Raw genomic sequence first — 17,781 nt, forward strand, 5'->3', positions numbered from 1 at the left:
GAGATTTAGCACAGGTACGCATGCATGGATGGATGCATGGATGGATGGATGGATGGATGGATGGATGGATGGAACAGGCAGACACAGAGGTGCAGACAGAGAAACACATCTTTAAGAGTACTAAATGTTTTTATGATGGCTGCCCTCTAAGGTGAGCTGTCAGTGAAACGTTAACGTGATGAAGATGTCGGTGGCTCTAAAGTGAGCTGTCAGTGAAACGTTAACGTGATGAAGATGTCGGTAGCTCTAAGGTGAGCTGTCAGTGAAACGTTAACGTGATGAAGATGTCGGTGGCTCTAAAGTGAGCTGTCAGTGAAATATTAACGTGATGAAGACGTCAGTGGCTCTTCCTCACCAGTTCCAGAAGCTGTGTCTGGAGAAAAAGGCTCTGGGCTCAAACACGTAGAGCTTTAGAAGGATCTCCAGCAGGTAGAGTGCCAGGAAGCCCCACTCTGAGTTAGCGATCATCGGGTTCTCCTCATCCAGACCAATGAAGACGGCGTTCACCAGGATGATCAGGTCGTACACGATCACAAATGCCCTGAAACACACGCGGGGAAAAATCCACTAAATATGAGCAGTTTAGTCTTCAGTTTATTTTAAGTTTTCATTTTGGTGAACCAAACAGTTATAAATGTCTAAAACAATAACCTGTGATACTGAAACAACCGACAGAATTAAAAACACCCAAACTTCTCATGAGACAGAGGAATTCATCTATTTTACTGTTATTATAACATTGATGCATGCTATCATTTTAGGCCCCTCCTTTAACACCATCTGAGGGTTTAACTCATGTTTTTATTTGCTAACAGCAATATGCTAACCAATGAACATTCAACTATTAAATCACCTGCAAGAAATAAAAGAAAAAACGTGAATGTGTTTATGATTGTATTTCTGAGGCTTACAGTCAGGTTAATTTAGCACAGGTGGACTCCAGCCCAGGTGTAGAAACGTCTCAGCAAAGATCAGAGAAATGGGAGGAGCCTGAGCGACATTTACATCTGAATTCTGCCGTCAGTGTGATTTTTCAGGTTTTTAGTGAATTCACAAAAAAAAATCTAAAGTTTTGTTTTCACTTTGAAGGAGAACTGAGTGTAGATTCATGAGAATAGAATAGATTTTTTTCAACAGTAGCATCAGGATGAAACATATAATTTAAAAACTGAAGGTCTGAATACTTTCTGAGTTACCCATCCAGGTGAATTAGTGACGAGCTAAGAGCTTAGCAGTGCCTCTTTAACAGCTTTTCTCCTCCATGCTCTCGTAAACATGCTTTCAATGAAAACACTGAATATTTACCATTTAGAAAATAAACCTACCGCGGTACTGGTTTGATTGGGATGGAATGTTTTTTTTAATGATTTGTTTTTTTATTGCTCATCATGTAGGGTGTCCATTTTTGGTCACAAATGCACTGAGTGTAACAATTTATTGATTAATTAATAGTTCGTCTATACATTTCCACATACAGCTCTTATATTTTCCATCTAAATGCTAAGTAACCCCGTCTCTCTCACCTGTGCTGGACGAGCCAGCAGATGAAGCGACTGGGGGCTGACAGGTAGAGGGTGGGGCACAAACCGCGGAGGGGGTGTGGCCTGGACTTGAGCGTGATCACCTCGATGTTGAGCAGGTCAGCCAGCTGGACGAAGGCGACCTTACCTGTGGACCAAGGACACATATGAACACAAACTGAAGTCCTTCTTCTTTAAAATACCACCTTTAACACCGTTATACATATAAATAAAATTATTATTATTACTGTTATTATTATACACGGGCAAACATACAGGAGGGCATGTACAAAATGACTCACTGACATCCAGTGACCTACTGGAGCAGGAATGTTTCAGGAGATCACCTTTAGCCATTTTCTCTGTGTCTATAACCCAGTTTAGGTTCACTGGATTAAGATCAGAGATTTATTCTGTTTTAAGATTACCTATCGTACCATACCATCTACATTTATGCACATTTATGTCGATGCTGAAGGAGGACAGGATGGGCAGGCCCAGAGGATGCTGTCCTTGGTTGGCAACTTTTGGAAAAGTAGGTGCAACTTTAAAAAAATGGCAAACTATGGCCTACTTTTTAGCAATTATGAAGGGAAAGGGCCCCAACATCCCTAGCTTCACTGACATTCCATCCTCAACTTTTAATTATGATGCAAGAGCTTATAAACATTCTGTCCTCTTCCTTTGAAGATAATACCATAAAAGACTATAAAACATTCCGTTGATGATGGTGTCATGGAAGCTTTAAAAACATTCCACCCTCTATCTTTGATGATGGTGTCATTGAAGCTTTAAAAACATTCCATCCTCTATCTTTGATGATGGTGTCATGAAGCTTTAAAAACATTCCATCCTCTATCTTTGATGATGGTGTAATTGAAGCTTTAAAAACATTCCATCCTCTGTCTTTGATGATGGTGTCATTGAAGCTTTAAAAACATTCCATCCTCTATCTTTGATGATGGTATCATTGAAGCTTTAAAAACATTCCATCCTCTGTCTTTGATGATGGTGTCATTGAAGCTTTAAAAACATTCCATCCTCTATCTTTGATGATGGTATCATGGAAGCTTTAAAAACATTCCATCCTCTGTCTTTGATGATGGTGTCATCAAACCTTTAAAAACATTCCATCCTCTGTCTTTGATGATGGTGTCATTGAAGCTTTAAAAACATTCCATCCTCTATCTTTGATGATGGTGTCATTGAAGCTTTAAAAACATTCCATCCTCTATCTTTGATGATGGTGTCATTGAAGCTTTAAAAACATTCCATCCTCTGTCTTTGATGATGGTGTCATTGAAGCTTTAAAAACATTCCATCCTCTATCTTTGATGATGGTGTCATTGAAGCTTTAAAAACATTCCATCCTCTATCTTTGATGATGGTATCATAGAAGCTTTAAAAACATTCCATCCTCTGTCTTTGATGATGAGTCATGGAAGCTTTAAAAACATTCCATCCTCTATCTTTGATGATGGTGTCATGGAAGCTTTAAAAACATTCCATCCTCTATCTTTGATGATGGTGTCATTGAAGCTTTAAAAACATTCCATCCTCTATCTTTGATGATGGTGTCATTGAAGCTTTAAAAACATTCCATCCTCTATCTTTGATGATGGTATCATGGAAGCTTTAAAAACATTCCATCCTCTGTCTTTGATGATGAGTCATGGAAGCTTTAAAAAAATTCCATCCTCTATCTTTGATGATGGTGTCATGGAAGCTTTAAAAACATTCCATCCTCTGTCTTTGGTGATGGTATCATGGAAGCTTTAAAAACATTCCATCCTCTGTCTTTGATGATGGTGTCATGGAAGCTTTAAAAACATTCCATCCTCTATCTTTGATGATGGTGTCATCAAACCTTTAAAAACATTCCATCCTCTGTCTTTGATGATGGTGTCATCAAACCTTTAAAAACATTCCATCCTCTATCTTTGATGATGGTGTCATCAAACCTTTAAAAACATTCCATCCTCTGTCTTTGGTGATGGTGTCATAAAAGCTTTAAAAACATTCCATCCTCTGTCTCTGATGATGGTGTCATGGAAGCTTTAAAAACATTCCATCCTCTATCTTTGATGATGGTGTCATCAAACCTTTAAAAACATTCCATCCTCTGTCTTTAATGATGGTGTCATTGAAGCTTTAAAAACATTCCATCCTCCATCTTTGATGATGGTGTCATTGAAGCTTTAAAAACATTCCATCCTCTGTCTTTGATGATGGTGTCATTGAAGCGTTTAAAACATTCCATCCTCTATCTTTGATGATGTGTCATAAAAGCTTTAAAAACATTCCATCCTCTGTCTTTGATGATGGTGTCATGGAAGCTTTAAAAACATTCCATCCTCTGTCTTTGATGATGGTGTCATAAAAGCTTTAAAAACATTCCATCCTCTGTCTTTGATGATGGTGTCATGGAAGCTTTAAAAACATTCCATCCTCTGTCTTTGATGATGGTGTCATAAAAGCTTTAAAAACATTCCATCCTTGCCTTTTGCATCCAGCACAGAGCATGATTGCTCAGACTCCTTCCATCCTAATATCTGAGCCTGTCTCTGGTGCAGGTGAAGGTCATACCTCACACCTTCTCCACACCTATAAGGACTTTATCTTAAGGCCCCTTGGAGCATGAGGCCCCAGGATACTTCCTTCCTTTTGCCAGAACAGCCAATAATATTGATTTGTAAAGTAAGAAGTGATCTTTTATTCTCGAGTGGGAAAGTGTGAGAACAAATGAGAGTGTTTTTGGTTTTTCTCAGAAAGATAGTGATGGAACGGGGTTTAATCTTTCCGTCATGGCAGTGCAGAGAGCAACTGTGGTCGATCTGTGGCGGCCCAGAGAGCAACTGTGGTTGATTTCTGTGTCAAAGAGAAAGAAGAGCAGCCACTGAGTAAGATGTTCATCAGCGTTCCACCTCAGAGCTCAGTCACAATGAAGATAGAGTTGAAGAACGCAGACTGTCTCCATTGTTTAGTGTTGGCCTCACTATCAAGAATCCGTCACATCTTCCTAAAACCAGACGAGGCTAAATGTGTGGCTTTGGCAGCTGGATTTTAAGGCAAACTCAAACTAGATGATCCATACTGTCCCCAAGGCCGTCCCACCCCACAGCCCTGTTATTGACTAGATGGAGTGCTTGGAACCACACGGTCCTCTTCCTGGGGTCCTGGCACTGATGGAAGACGTTCTTCAGCAGGGTTCGGCTGCTTGAGAACTGACACGACCATTCCTCTGAGTGGTAATTTTAACAATGAGTGTTAGAGCGCCACATCAGACCAGGGCCCACCAAAAAGCCACAAACTGAGTAACGCTGCAGCCATGAGGCCGTGCTTCTTGGAAACAAAGCCATGCATGTGTCGTACTATGATGTGATGACGCGTCCACGCTCAGGGCAAAGTGAGCGACGTGAGTTTAGGCCAGAGGGGGTCTGAGGAGGGGGTCTATCTTAAGGTTCAGTTAGGAGGACTAGACCAAGAGTTCTCAAAGAATCGATACGGCAATGCATCATCCTATCATCGATACAGACGGGACAGAATCGATGCAGCCATAAATGCTGACAGCAGCTTCAACATCTACATCACTGATCATCAACTGGCGGCCCGAGGGCCAAATCAGGCCCTCCAAAGCCTCCTGTCTGGCCCCCAGAAGATCATTTAATTCAGAAATAGGAGAAGAAGAATATGTTGTGGTTTTAAGAGTTTCTTTTGGCTTTAAGTCTCTGAAGCCGTTAAATCCACCAAAAACAATTAATATTGAAACAATTGAAGAATGACTTAACGTTTGATCTGTTTTTACAAAAAAATCCCCGTGTCAGTCATTAGAAGTAAATATTTTAAATATATGTTTTTTAAAAAATGGGTTAAGACGAGTGGAAATGTTGCAAAAATGGCCAGATGAAATGGTGAAAAGCAGTTAGAGAGGGGCACAAAGGGACACAAATTGGAAGGAAAAGTAGTAAAAAAAAAAAAAAAGAAAAAGGTTAAATGGTAAAAGTGGAAAAAAGGCAAAAAGTATTTAAAAAATGGGTTAAAGGTGGAAAAATTGTGAAAAACAGTCATAAAAGGGGTTAAAAAGAGGAAAAACATGAAAAGTTGCAAAAATGGATAAAAGAGTGGCACAGAGGGGATAAAACATGAAGGGAACGGGGTAAAATAGATAAAAGACTGGCAAGATTTGGGCTTAGAGAGGCAAAATGGGGCAAAAAGTACCAAAATGAGTTAAAGATGGCAAAATATAGCAAAAATATTCTGGCAAAGTAGTGACAAGGGGTTAAAAAGTGGCAAAATGGACAAAAAGTGTCAAACCTTGGTTTAAAAGTGGCAAAAGAAAGAAAATACAAATTCAATGATGTTAATGAGGCCTAAATCTGAGTTTTGCTTATGTCTGGCCCCAGAGTCTCTGTCACCACTAAGTCTGGCCCTTGTGCAAATGTACTTGATAACCCCTGATCTACATCCTCAACAGACTGGCTGCAGATGCTGAAATGCACGATGCAGCGCACGCTTCAGACCAAAAAAAGACCAGCTGTCCCATGGACAGGAAGTCCATCATCTACCAGCAGAATAAAAGCTAACATACTGGATCATTTCAGGTCATTCAAACACCAGACAGTCAGGAGTCAGACATGAGTCATGCAGTATACAAGCTTTGCAAAAACAAGGTAAAACACTGCAGCAACACTAACCGGGCTAACCAGCAGTTAGCCAGAGCTAGCCTGGCAGTTAGCACTGAATGATGCCCCCAACTTCTGAGTGGGATCAAAATATCACAAGATGTGCATTTATGCTTTAAGACGTAGAGCGTAGCTGATAATGAAGCTGTTTAATCTCCACTCGTCTGTCATCACGGCTTTTTATGCAGATTTAAACTAAACCCAAGTGGGTTTGTAGGAGAGTGAAACCAGAATATCCTCATAAAAACAGCAGGAGGGACGACAGTCTAGTTTGAAAGTGAAGTATTACTATATCTACAGGTATTTACAGAATACAACAAACAACAGCCATCACTACAAACACATTTAAAAATCAAACTCAAACTTTTAAATGAAACAGAAGCAAAAATCCAACCATCAGCAGAAAACTCAAATATCACTCACAGCAAACAGAAGAAACAAATGCAAACATAAAAACAACTAAAATCAAAAACATGCAAATAATCAACCTGTTTACTACACATCCTTCCCTCCTGAGCTGCTTCTAACCCAGAGAGTGTTGCATGATGGGTAAAAGAAAAATCAGTATTCCATATCAATTTCAAGGACGAGTTTCCAGCCTAGCCTGTCTACCTAAAAGGAAATTATATTTACTTTTGTTATTTTATCTCTAACTTAAAGCATGCCTGTCCATTAGTAGTGTTTTACAGCATAAATAAAGTCTTTAAAAATCATAATCCCGCTCTGCTCTGTATAATCTGAGATTTCCCGCCCTAGCGCCCGTCTGTGTGCGGCGTACCGATGCAGCCCTGGTTCTTGTGGTCCGACACGCTCCACAGCAGCTCTCGGTGGGCGTTGCTGATGTTGGGTTGGACCAATCGGACCACCTGATTCCAGTTTGCCTGGCTGACTACAGGCTCCGCCCCCTCCTCCCTCGGCTCCTGCAGCACGGCGAAGGCCCGGATCATCTTGTGCCTTTTGGCCCTCACTAGCTGCCGTACCTCCTCCTGGTGGAGTGATAGACAAAAACATTAAAGAAACAGCTCTGTTCTTTAAGGGATGTTTTCTTCCTGTGAGGAGGAAGAATGTCAATCTGGCGCCCCCCTGTGGCCAAAGACCCTGTTAGATGATCCAGAAACAAGGATTTATGTTTGTTTTGTTTCTGCTCCCTGACCAGAGGCCGTTATCTCTGAAGAGACCAGCTTTAGTTTAAACAGAGGTGGTTCCTCTCCTGCTCGCCATTCCCCACCTTCCTCCTCTGTTATCTCCTCCTCTATGAGCTGTCTCGTCTCATAGATCAGTGGTTCTCAACCTTGGGGTCGGGACCCATTTAAGGGTCGCAAGACACTAAGAGCGGCCTTAAGAAAACTAAGAATATTTTCTAAATTACACTGTTGCCACTTTACAACAATTTTGTCACATTTTTACCCTTTTTCATCAGTTTTTTCCACCAATTTTAACACATTTTTTCCCTTTAACACCAATTTTTGTCCATTTTAAACTCTTTCCACCACTTTTTTCTGCGTGTTTTAGCCACTTCTGAACCAGTTCTTGCCCCTTAAGTTTAATGTTGTCTCTGTTAACCCATTGTAGCAACTGTTAACCCCTTTTTACCACTTTTTGCCCCATTTTTTCCCTTTTTAACCACATTTCTTCATTTCGTATGTCTATTTTTGGTAGTTTAACTAATTTCTGCCAATATCTGCCTAGTTTTTCTTTCTCAGTTAACCTTTTTTGCCAGTTTATATCAATTTTTCATCCAATTTCACCAAGTTTCCACACAATTTTGCCAATGTAAAGCCATTCCAGCCACTTTAAACTCCCTTTTACCACTATTTATGCCCACTTTTGCCACTTTAACACATTTTGGCATTTTTTTGCCATTTCTATCTAATTTTTGCCTCTTCTAACCCATTTCTGATACTTTTAAAATCCATCTTCACCACCTTTTCCACCATTTTTTGCCATTATTAACCCATTGTAGCAATTTTTAAAACATTTTAATCCTTTTTTTAACAAAGGTGATTTAGATTTTTAAGAAGGCTATTTACTAAACGAATGATAAAAAGATATTTGTTTCTTTATCAAAGAAACAAATACAGTGTTTATTTTTCAAGATTAAATATGAAATATGGATATCAAAACTGAATTGAATTTCCTTCGGGACCAATGAAGTATCTATCTATCTATCTTAACTTTACATTAGACCAGTGATATTCAACTTGTGGCTCTGGAGCCACATGTGGCTCTTTTACATCTTAATTTTAAATATTATTCCCCCAGAAAACCTTGAAAAAGGAAACTTTTTTGCCCTTTATACCATTTTTGCCACTTTTCACCCATTTAAGCTACATTTTGTTAATAAATACCAATTTTCCCCTACTTTTTGCCCATTTTTTGCTACTTCTTTCCAATTTTTGCCATTTTTTTTTTACCATTTTTTGCCACTTTTCACCCATTTAAATAACCTTTTGCCATTAAAATATCACTTGTTTCCCTTTTCCCCATTCTTTCCTCTTCTTTTTGCCCTTTTCCACCATGTTTTGCCACTTTTTGCCCATTTAAGCTGCCTTTTGCCATTAAGAACTACTAGTTTCCTATTTTTTGCCCATTTTTGCCACTTTTTTAGCCACTTTTATCTCATTTTTGCCCTTTTCACAATTTTTTTCCCATCTAAGCACCGTTTTGCCATAAATACCACTATTTTTTCCTATTTTCCTGTTTTTTTGCCCATTTTCTCCAATCTTGACTGCTTTTTGCCCATTTTTGTCACCCCTCACTCATTTTTTTGCCTTATTTTTGCTGCTTTTGGACCATTTTTTGCCATCTGTGACTGATTGCTTTGTAACTTCATACCTTTTTTGCTAATTTCTGAGTCTTTTTTTCCACTTTTATCCACATTTTCACCCCTTTAACACCCATTTGTGCTGTTTTTTGATCATTCTCGCCATCTTTAACTTATTTTGATTGCTACTTCAGGCTGTTTTCACCACTTTTCACCGCTTAGATTGTGGCTCTTGCGAAGGTATTTCTCAACATTTTGGCTTTTTGGTTGAGCAGGGTTGAGTGGCACTGATATAAACCGTGGCTTTGCTGGCCCCCATGGGTCCCCCAGTTTGGCTGGGCTCCAGAAAGCTCTCCCATTTATCTCCCTTTGTCTGCACATGACTGTTCTAGAATGTTCATGGCTGTGTTCAGCCCCCTTCAGCTACAGTGGGGGTCCCTGACCTTTGTTTTGGGGGTCCCAGGCTGTAAAGGTTGAGAACCCCTGTCTTAGATAAAGGTGTGAGTCTTTCTAAAGGTGAAATGAGCGTCTGTGGTACCTTGAGGTATTTCTTGTAGTTGTTGTAGACGACGGCTAAGAAGACGGACATGAAGATGTAGGTGTTGATGAGGATGTAGAGGATGAAGAAGATGGCGAAGATGAAGCTGGAGTTGTACGCCGGCATCCTGATGAAGACAAAGAGAAATAATGAAATATAAAGCAGTGTATGCCTCAGGATTTAATCCTTCCATCCCGTCTGCGCTGCTTCTGTCCAGTCTTACATGACGTCGGGGCTGTTGGCCGTGGTGACGAGGACGTACAGGTCGAAGACGATCTCCATGTAGTTAGTGAAGTACGGAGCTCCATCTATCGTCTTCAAACCTCTGAGCAAACACACCTCATCAGTCAGGGATTTATAAAAATGTCAACTTTTTAGGTATTCAATAGTAAAAGGCAAACAGGAGCAGGATGTGGGAATCATTCTGGTAGACATTTGATCATCCCAGGGCAAGACAAAGAGACCCATCACTGATCACGCTGCAGACATCGTGGTCTGTTTCAGAGCTGCAGGGTGAAGAAATCTACTCAGACCTTTGGTGTCATTACTAAACCACACCTACGAAACTCAGACCAGAGAACGCCAAAGAACACGGGGGTATGGAGCTGTCTGATGTGTGAGAGCAGCAGAGGATGTCTTTATTAAACTCTGAGGGGCAGAGAGCGCCGTTATCTCACCGTTTTCCGAGCAGTTTGAGCGCCATGAGGGAGAAGATGAGGACGCTGAACATGAAGAGCAGGAAGACGTAGAAGATCTGAGGCAGAGCGTTCCGGATGCTTCTGAACGCTCGACGGAGCTGAACACAAACAAACAAACAAACAAATAAACAAACAGAGTTGACGAGGCGGCTCGTCCTCCAGGAGAGAGCGGCCGACTAACGATGCATTCAGGCGCCGCCGGCTCAGAGACGCAAACATTTACACGTTTAACAGGAAGTTTAACTAAGGGGAGATCATGATGATGACGATGTGGTTAACGAGCAGATGCACACGATAGACGGCCTATCATTTTACCAAAACCTCAGTTCCAAAAAAGCTGGGACGCTGTGCAAAATTTAAATATAATCAGAAGTCAATGATTGCCAAATCTCATAAACCCATATTTCATTCACAATAGAACAGAAACAACAGTTCAGATGTTGAACTGAGACATTTTAACATTTCAGGACAATACATCTCAAAAAAGTAGGGACGGGGCAACAGAAGGCTGGAAAAGTAAGAGAAACTGACAAAAACAGCTGGAGGAGCATTTATACCAGTGTTACTCAACCCTGCTCAACCAAAGAGCCAAACTGTTAAAAAATTCCATCACAAGAGCCACAATCTAAGCGGTGAAAAGTGACTAAATTGGTAAAAAAGTTGTAAAACAGTGGGAAAATGGGGGAAAACTGGCATTTAAGGGCAAAATGCAGCTGAAAAGGGCAAAGCAGGATAAAAGTGGCTAAAACTGATGAAACAGGACAAAAATGGGATAAAAGTGACAAAAAATGTTCATTAGTTTCTAAAAGAAGCGGTAAAAATGTGCTAAAAGCAGTGGAAATGGATTCAAAGTGGCAAAAACTACGGGGGGGGGGCGGGGGGCAAATTAGGCACACAGTGGAGAAAACTGGGTGTAAAAGATGAAAAGTGGCAAAAATTGGTACAAAGTCACAAAAAATAAAGTTACGGTGGTCAAAAAGCAGCAGAAATGAGTGGAAAGTGACTAAAGTAGGCAAAAAAGCTGTAAAAAGGGGGGGGAAATGGGGGGAAAGTGGCATTTATTGGGAAAAGGCAGCTGAAAGGAGCAAAATTTGCAAAGAAGTAGGATAAAAGTGGCTAAAGCTGATGAGAGGGGGCCAAAATGGGAAAAAATCCCAAAAATGTATTGAAAAGTGGCTAAAAGAAGTGGTAAAAATGGATGAAAAGCAGCAGAAACTGATTGAAAGTGGCAAAAAATATATATATATAAAAAAAGTAAAAAAAATACAGGTTGACAATTAAGTGTGACCACCTAAACCTACTATATAAATGTGGGAAACTTCTGAGGTCAAAGTTTTAAGGAATGATATTTTACATTAAGACATAAAAGAGCCACAAATCACCACAAAAAGATCCAGTGTGGCTCCAGAGCCACTTGTTGAGTATCACTGCTTTAGACACTAATAAGGTTAATTATCAACAGGTCAGTCACATGACTGGGTATAAAAGGAGCATTTTAGAAAGGCAGAGTCTCTCAGAACAACAATTTGTGAAAAACTGGGTCTAGAACTTATGAAATAATTTCAGAATAAGAAAAGCAGGGGATGCTACACGATGGTAAACATGGCCCTGTCCCTACTTTTTTCAAAGTTCAAAACGAGCTAAAATTTTCCTGAAATAGTAAAATGTCTCATTTCAACATCTGATCTGTTGTTTCTGTTCTATTGTGGATCAGATGTGGGTTTATGAGATTGGACCATCATTGACTTCTGTTTTAATTCACATCTTACACAGCGACCCAACTTTTTTGGAGTTGGGGCTGTAAAAAGTCTGACAAGCGTCTGAGTAGTGAGATGAGGCGTTACCTGCCGTCCCTCGGTGACGTTGACCAACAGCAGCGGTCGGAGGACTCTGGACCATCGGACGGCGTAACAGTCGGCCGCTTTCAGAGCGCCGTAGATGACGATGTCCACCAGAGTGAGCTGAAACAACAAATACAGAAGCATCATCAGAGTTTGGTACGCTCTGATGCCTCCCGCTGCTCGGCCAGTGAACAACAATGTTTCATCAGCTTCAAAAGATGACATCATCAAAGGGTGACATCATCAAAAGCAGAGTCTCTGATGAGATCATCCTTAAAGATTATGAAACATTCCCTCCTTGTCTCTGATGAGATCATCCTTAAAGATTATGAAACATTCCCTCCTTGTCTCTGATGAGATCATCCTTAAAGATTATGAAACATTCCCTCCTTGTCTTTGATGAGATCATCCTTAAAGATTATGAAACATTCCCTCCTTGTCTCTGATGAGATCATCCTTAAAGATTATGAAACATTCCCTCCTTGTCTCTGATGAGATCATCCTTAAAGATTTTGAAACATTCCCTCCTTGTCTCTGATGAGATCATCCTTAAAGATTATGAAACATTCCCTCCTTGTCTTTGATGAGATCATCCTTAAAGATTATGAAACATTCCCTCCTTGTCTCTGATGAGATCATCCTTAAAGATTATGAAACATTCCCTCCTTGTCTTTGATGAGATCATCCTTAAAGATTATGAAACATTCCCTCCTTGTCTCTGATGAGATCATCCTTAAAGATTATAAAACATTCAACATCCTTGTCTCTGATGAGATCATCCTTAAAGATTATGAAACATTCCCTCCTTGTCTTTGATGAGATCATCCTTAAAGATTATGAAACATTCCCTCCTTGTCTCTGATGAGATCATCCTTAAAGATTATGAAACATTCCCTCCTTGTCTCTGATGAGATCATCCTTAAAGATTATGAAACATTCCCTCCTTGTCTTTGATGAGATCATCCTTAAAGATTATGAAACATTCCCTCCTTGTCTCTGATGAGATCATCCTTAAAGATTATGAAACATTCCCTCCTTGTCTTTGATGAGATCATCCTTAAAGATTATGAAACATTCCCTCCTTGTCTCTGATGAGATCATCCTTAAAGATTATGAAACATTCCCTCCTTGTCTCTGATGAGATCATCAAAGATTATGAAACATTCCCTCCTTGTCTTTGATGAGATCATCCTAAAGATTATGAAACATTCCCTCCTTGTCTCTGATGAGATCATCCTTAAAGATTATGAAACATTCCTCCTTGTCACTGAAGAGATCATCCTTAAAGATTATGAAACATTCCCTCCTTGTCTTTGATGAGATCATCCTTAAAGATTATGAAACATTCCCTCCTTGTCTCTGATGAGATCATCCTTAAAGATTATGAAACATTCCCTCCTTGTCTCTGATGAGATCATCCTTAAAGATTATGAAACATTCCCTCCTTGTCTTTGATGAGATCATCCTTAAAGATTATGAAACATTCCCTCCTTGTCTTTGATGAGATCATCCTTAAAGATTTTGAAACATTCCCTCCTTGTCTTTGATGAGATCATCCTTAAAGATTTTGAAACATTCCCTCCTTGTCTTTGATGAGATCATCCTTAAAGATTATGAAACATTCCCTCCTTGTCTTTGATGAGATCATCCTTAAAGATTATAAAACATTCATTCCATAGTTGAGATTTTTGAGGTTTTGGTGCTTTTTGATACCACTGATCCCTGAAATAACAGACAATAACTAGAGAATGTAATTTCTGAAGAAACTGTGCTGTGAATGCTGATTTGCTGAACGGCTGCGCAGAACTGCTAATGCTGAGTTCTGAGTTCTGCTGAGTACCTTTCCCTGAACGAAGCTAAATGCTAGCTTGAATGGCTGACGCTGAACTGCTAACGGTGAGTAGGAAAAATCTGAGAAAGACGCTAAATGTCATGTTGAATGGCTAAGGCTAATCTGCCCATTTGCACATGCGCGGCGGTAACCCTACTGGGACAAACTGCCCAAAATGCGTTGCCAGAGACGTTTCAGGGATTTTGAGTCAATCTGCGCTGTAGATGGGTTCATTGTGTTAAAATTTTTAATCAGATTAATCATGATGATGGATTAATCTGCATTAAAGCGTTAATTTTGACAGCCCTTGACAAAATACATTTAAGAAATTTTACCCCAGAAAATGCCACGCCTTTATGCGTCTAGGTGATGTGGAGGCACTGAACTTAACCATAATTTCAAAGTGATGATGGTAAAATTTCATCTAAAATATAAAAACAAAGTTACATAGAGGCTAACGGGGTAACACACTTAAACCGTTTATATTTTAATTACTAAGCTATAAAAAAATATTAAATCCAATCTGTGCAAAACTTTAGTATCCACAGCATTCTGTGTTTTTAAGCCCAAACTGACCAATCAATAAGCAGGACTTCTATACTGTTACGACCAGCTCGCCGTGGGTAAAAGGAAGTAACATAAAACCAGATGTAGTTGGTAAATTAAAGGTATTTATTACAAAAGGACTGCTGAGTGCTGCTCAACTAACAACCAAATAAAACTGAATCTAAACTAGAGTTTTAAAACTAACTGGTGATACAAACTGAACTTAACTCCTAACTAACTACACTAACTAACCAACTCTAATAACAAAAGAACAGCACCCCTAAACCTAGTGTGGCTAAACAAACAAAAACTATATGTGAGTGTGCGCCTAACCAAACTACTACCTGGCCCTGTGAATCAAAACTAGTGCCTCAACAAACAGAACCTTAACACAAGTTCAAAACACTAAACGAATCAAACACAAAGAGGCACAGCGGCGAGCTCCAAACTAAGGTGAAGCTGCGCCCGGACTGGAGGACGGCCAGGCCCATATGAGCGCTGGCTGATTGGTTTTGCTGCAGCTGTTCACTGATCACCTTCAGCAGCAGCACAGGTGTCAGGAATCGGCCTAGAGAAGCCACTCAAACAAACACACACACACACACACACACACACACACACACACACACTCCACAGGAGTAATTAGTAACTCGGGGTGGGGGTGGGGGGGCGGCTGTGGCCGTAACATACTGTCCTAAATAATTTCTTGCTTTCACATCACTGAGGTTGTTCTCACTAAAATCAATTTCTTTAGAAATACAAAAGTCACACAACAGCTCAAAGTTTTACTTAAATTATGAAGGATATCATTTGCTGAGGTCAGGCAGCCATTCTTCATGAGCTCATTGTCTAAATACCAAAATAAATGCTCAGATCTTGAACTGCTTTTCTTTTGAAAGGTTCATAAGCTTTCTGGTGAGCAGCTTTTATTTTCAATGACCTTAAATTACAGCATGGCCTCTCTCTGGGACAACGAATGAAAGAAATCAGTTTTAAATGTCTTTTTTCTTTCTTTATCTTGTGTTCAATATCTTTACAAGTGCTCTCAGTTGGTTAAAAATAATCTCATAATTAATAGACTTAGTAAGTAATTAATCACAGTTAACTGCCTGTTGATGATCTGAGAGAGACTGCATTATGGATTCGTTTAACAATCAGACCAAACCACTAGAGAGAGAGGACATGCTTCTGAACGGCAGCAAAACTTTTTACCAGCTTTTGAAGAGGAGACGTTGAGACTGAGGGCAGATGGCCCACCAGTCTCGCAGCGTTAGGGCGCACTCACACGAGGCCATCCGTACCGTGCCTGGGCCAGTTTCAGCCTAAAGTCCGGTGCGTTTGGCCAGTGTGAGTGCGCCCTTAATTTTGTTGACTAATTATTTCAATCATGGTTTTCGTTAATAGCCTTTTATCCCCTGACGAAAAACAAGACAGTAACTAATAAAAACAAGCGCACATGGACAAAAACTAAAAAAAATTAACTGACAATTTAGTCAACAAATAAAAACGAGACGAAAATGTTTGACAGAGACTTTATCCAATCAGACTTAATTTCGTCATGTAGACTGGTCTTGCAGTGCATTTTTGTGTTTATATGTGCCATGAAATGTCACAGCCGTGCTACGATGGTGATGAGGAGGAAGATTTAGTGATAAATTACTCTCATGCACACGTGTGTGATTAAAATGTCACATATTATCAAAAACAGATGAAAAACACTGTCCTTGTTGTAGAGACAGTTTTATCGTGCAGTAAATCACCTCACTATGGCGTTTATCTGTTTCTGGCGTTCTTGTGTAGACGGAGATTGTTTTCAAAACGTTGCCGTGTAAACGTGGAACTTTTTGGAAACGAAAACGGAAAACGAAGCAAAATGTCGTCGTGTAAACAAGGCCTGAGAGTCACTGGAACAAAGACACGAGCTTCATCTGCAAAGTCAATCGAAGATTGGCTCATCACTTCCAGTCAAACTCTACTGGCAGATCTTTGGTGAGCCCTTACTCTTCTGCCCATTTTTTAATTTTCATTTATTGATCGACACCTTATTGATCCAAAGGTACAAAGTAGAAAAGGTGTGAATTTCAGCAGTTGAACCCTGGTTTGAACATTCTACCTATTCATTTCAATGGTCCCAACTTTTTTGAAAATGGCCAAATATCTCCGAAAGTATAATGAATATTTCTTAGAAAAGTCATCCCGCACCATTCCTAATTAGGCTGAATGTTTTGAGGGTTGAATGGTTTGAATCGGTTGAATTTTGTAGAAGAAGCGTCCCAAAAACACAAAGAATTTTGGCGGGGAATAACAATTCCTGTGAATGTTAGTTAGTTTTTAACGGGTTAAAGCAAACTAATACTGAGCCGTTTAAAATCTGACATATTTGGTCTATGAGTAAAAACATGAAGCCAGACTCAGAGATCTCTCTGTCTGACATCCTCCATCTGCACACGTCTAATAAACGCTACATTAACCGTGATCACATGACTGTTACATAACCTGACTAAAGAGCTGATTTTCCTCCGTATATCCGAGCTGATTGGCCTCCTCACTGTCTGAGTCACCAGGAAGTGTTTCTGCTGGAATCGTGCTGACGAGGCGACATGTCCGACTAAAGGTTGTTACACAACCACGGCAGAAAGTCTCCTCAGCACATTCTGGGCCCGCTGCACGCTGACAGGAACTCACATCAGCACACTGGAGAAAGAAGGACGCCAGAAACCAGGAAGTGTTCAAACAGTCCAAACTGACCAACACTGACCCTCCAGGGTCTCCATACAGATCTGGTAGACCCTCCAGGGTCTCCAGACTGATCTGGTAGACCCTCCAGCATCTCTATACAGATCTGGTAGACCCTCCAGGGTCTCCATACAGATCTGATAGACCCTCCAGGGTCTCCATACAGATCTGGTAGACCCTCATGGTCTCCATACAGATCTGGTAGACCCTCCAGGGTCTCCATACAGATCTGGTAGACCCTCATGGTCTCCATACAGATCTGGTAGACCCTCCAGGGTCTCCATACAGATCTGATAGACCCTCATGGTCTCCATACAGATCTAATAGACCCTCCAGGGTCTCCATACAGATCTGGTAGACCCTCCAGGGTCTCCATACAGATCTGGTAGACCCTCATGGTCTCCATACAGATCTGGTAGACCCTCCAGGGTCTCCATACAGATCTGGTAGACCCTCATGGTCTCCATACAGATCTGGTAGACCCTCCAGGGTCTCCATACAGATCTGGTAGACCCTCATGGTCTCCATACAGATCTGGTAGACCCTCCAGGGTCTCCATACAGATCTGATAGACCCTCATGGTCTCCATACAGATCTAATAGACCCTCCAGGGTCTCCATACAGA

General features: G+C 40.4%; 1 protein-coding gene across 1 annotated transcript in view; it reads right to left on the minus strand.

The window, feature by feature from the left end:
• tpcn3 (two pore segment channel 3) overlaps positions 1-17,781 on the minus strand; it is a 41,212-nt gene that overhangs the window by 13,859 nt on the left and 9,572 nt on the right. The window contains exons 5-11 of the mRNA XM_041784326.1: positions 12,047-12,163; positions 10,182-10,300; positions 9,728-9,829; positions 9,505-9,631; positions 6,981-7,188; positions 1,524-1,668; positions 356-541 (exon numbers count right to left, since the gene is read on the minus strand). Coding sequence (XP_041640260.1) covers positions 356-541; positions 1,524-1,668; positions 6,981-7,188; positions 9,505-9,631; positions 9,728-9,829; positions 10,182-10,300; positions 12,047-12,163 — 1,004 coding nt within the window. The remainder of the gene's footprint in view (positions 1-355; positions 542-1,523; positions 1,669-6,980; positions 7,189-9,504; positions 9,632-9,727; positions 9,830-10,181; positions 10,301-12,046; positions 12,164-17,781) is intronic.

This window comes from Cheilinus undulatus, linkage group 4 (genome assembly GCF_018320785.1).
Source record: "Cheilinus undulatus linkage group 4, ASM1832078v1, whole genome shotgun sequence".
NCBI lineage: Eukaryota > Metazoa > Chordata > Actinopteri > Labriformes > Labridae > Cheilinus > Cheilinus undulatus.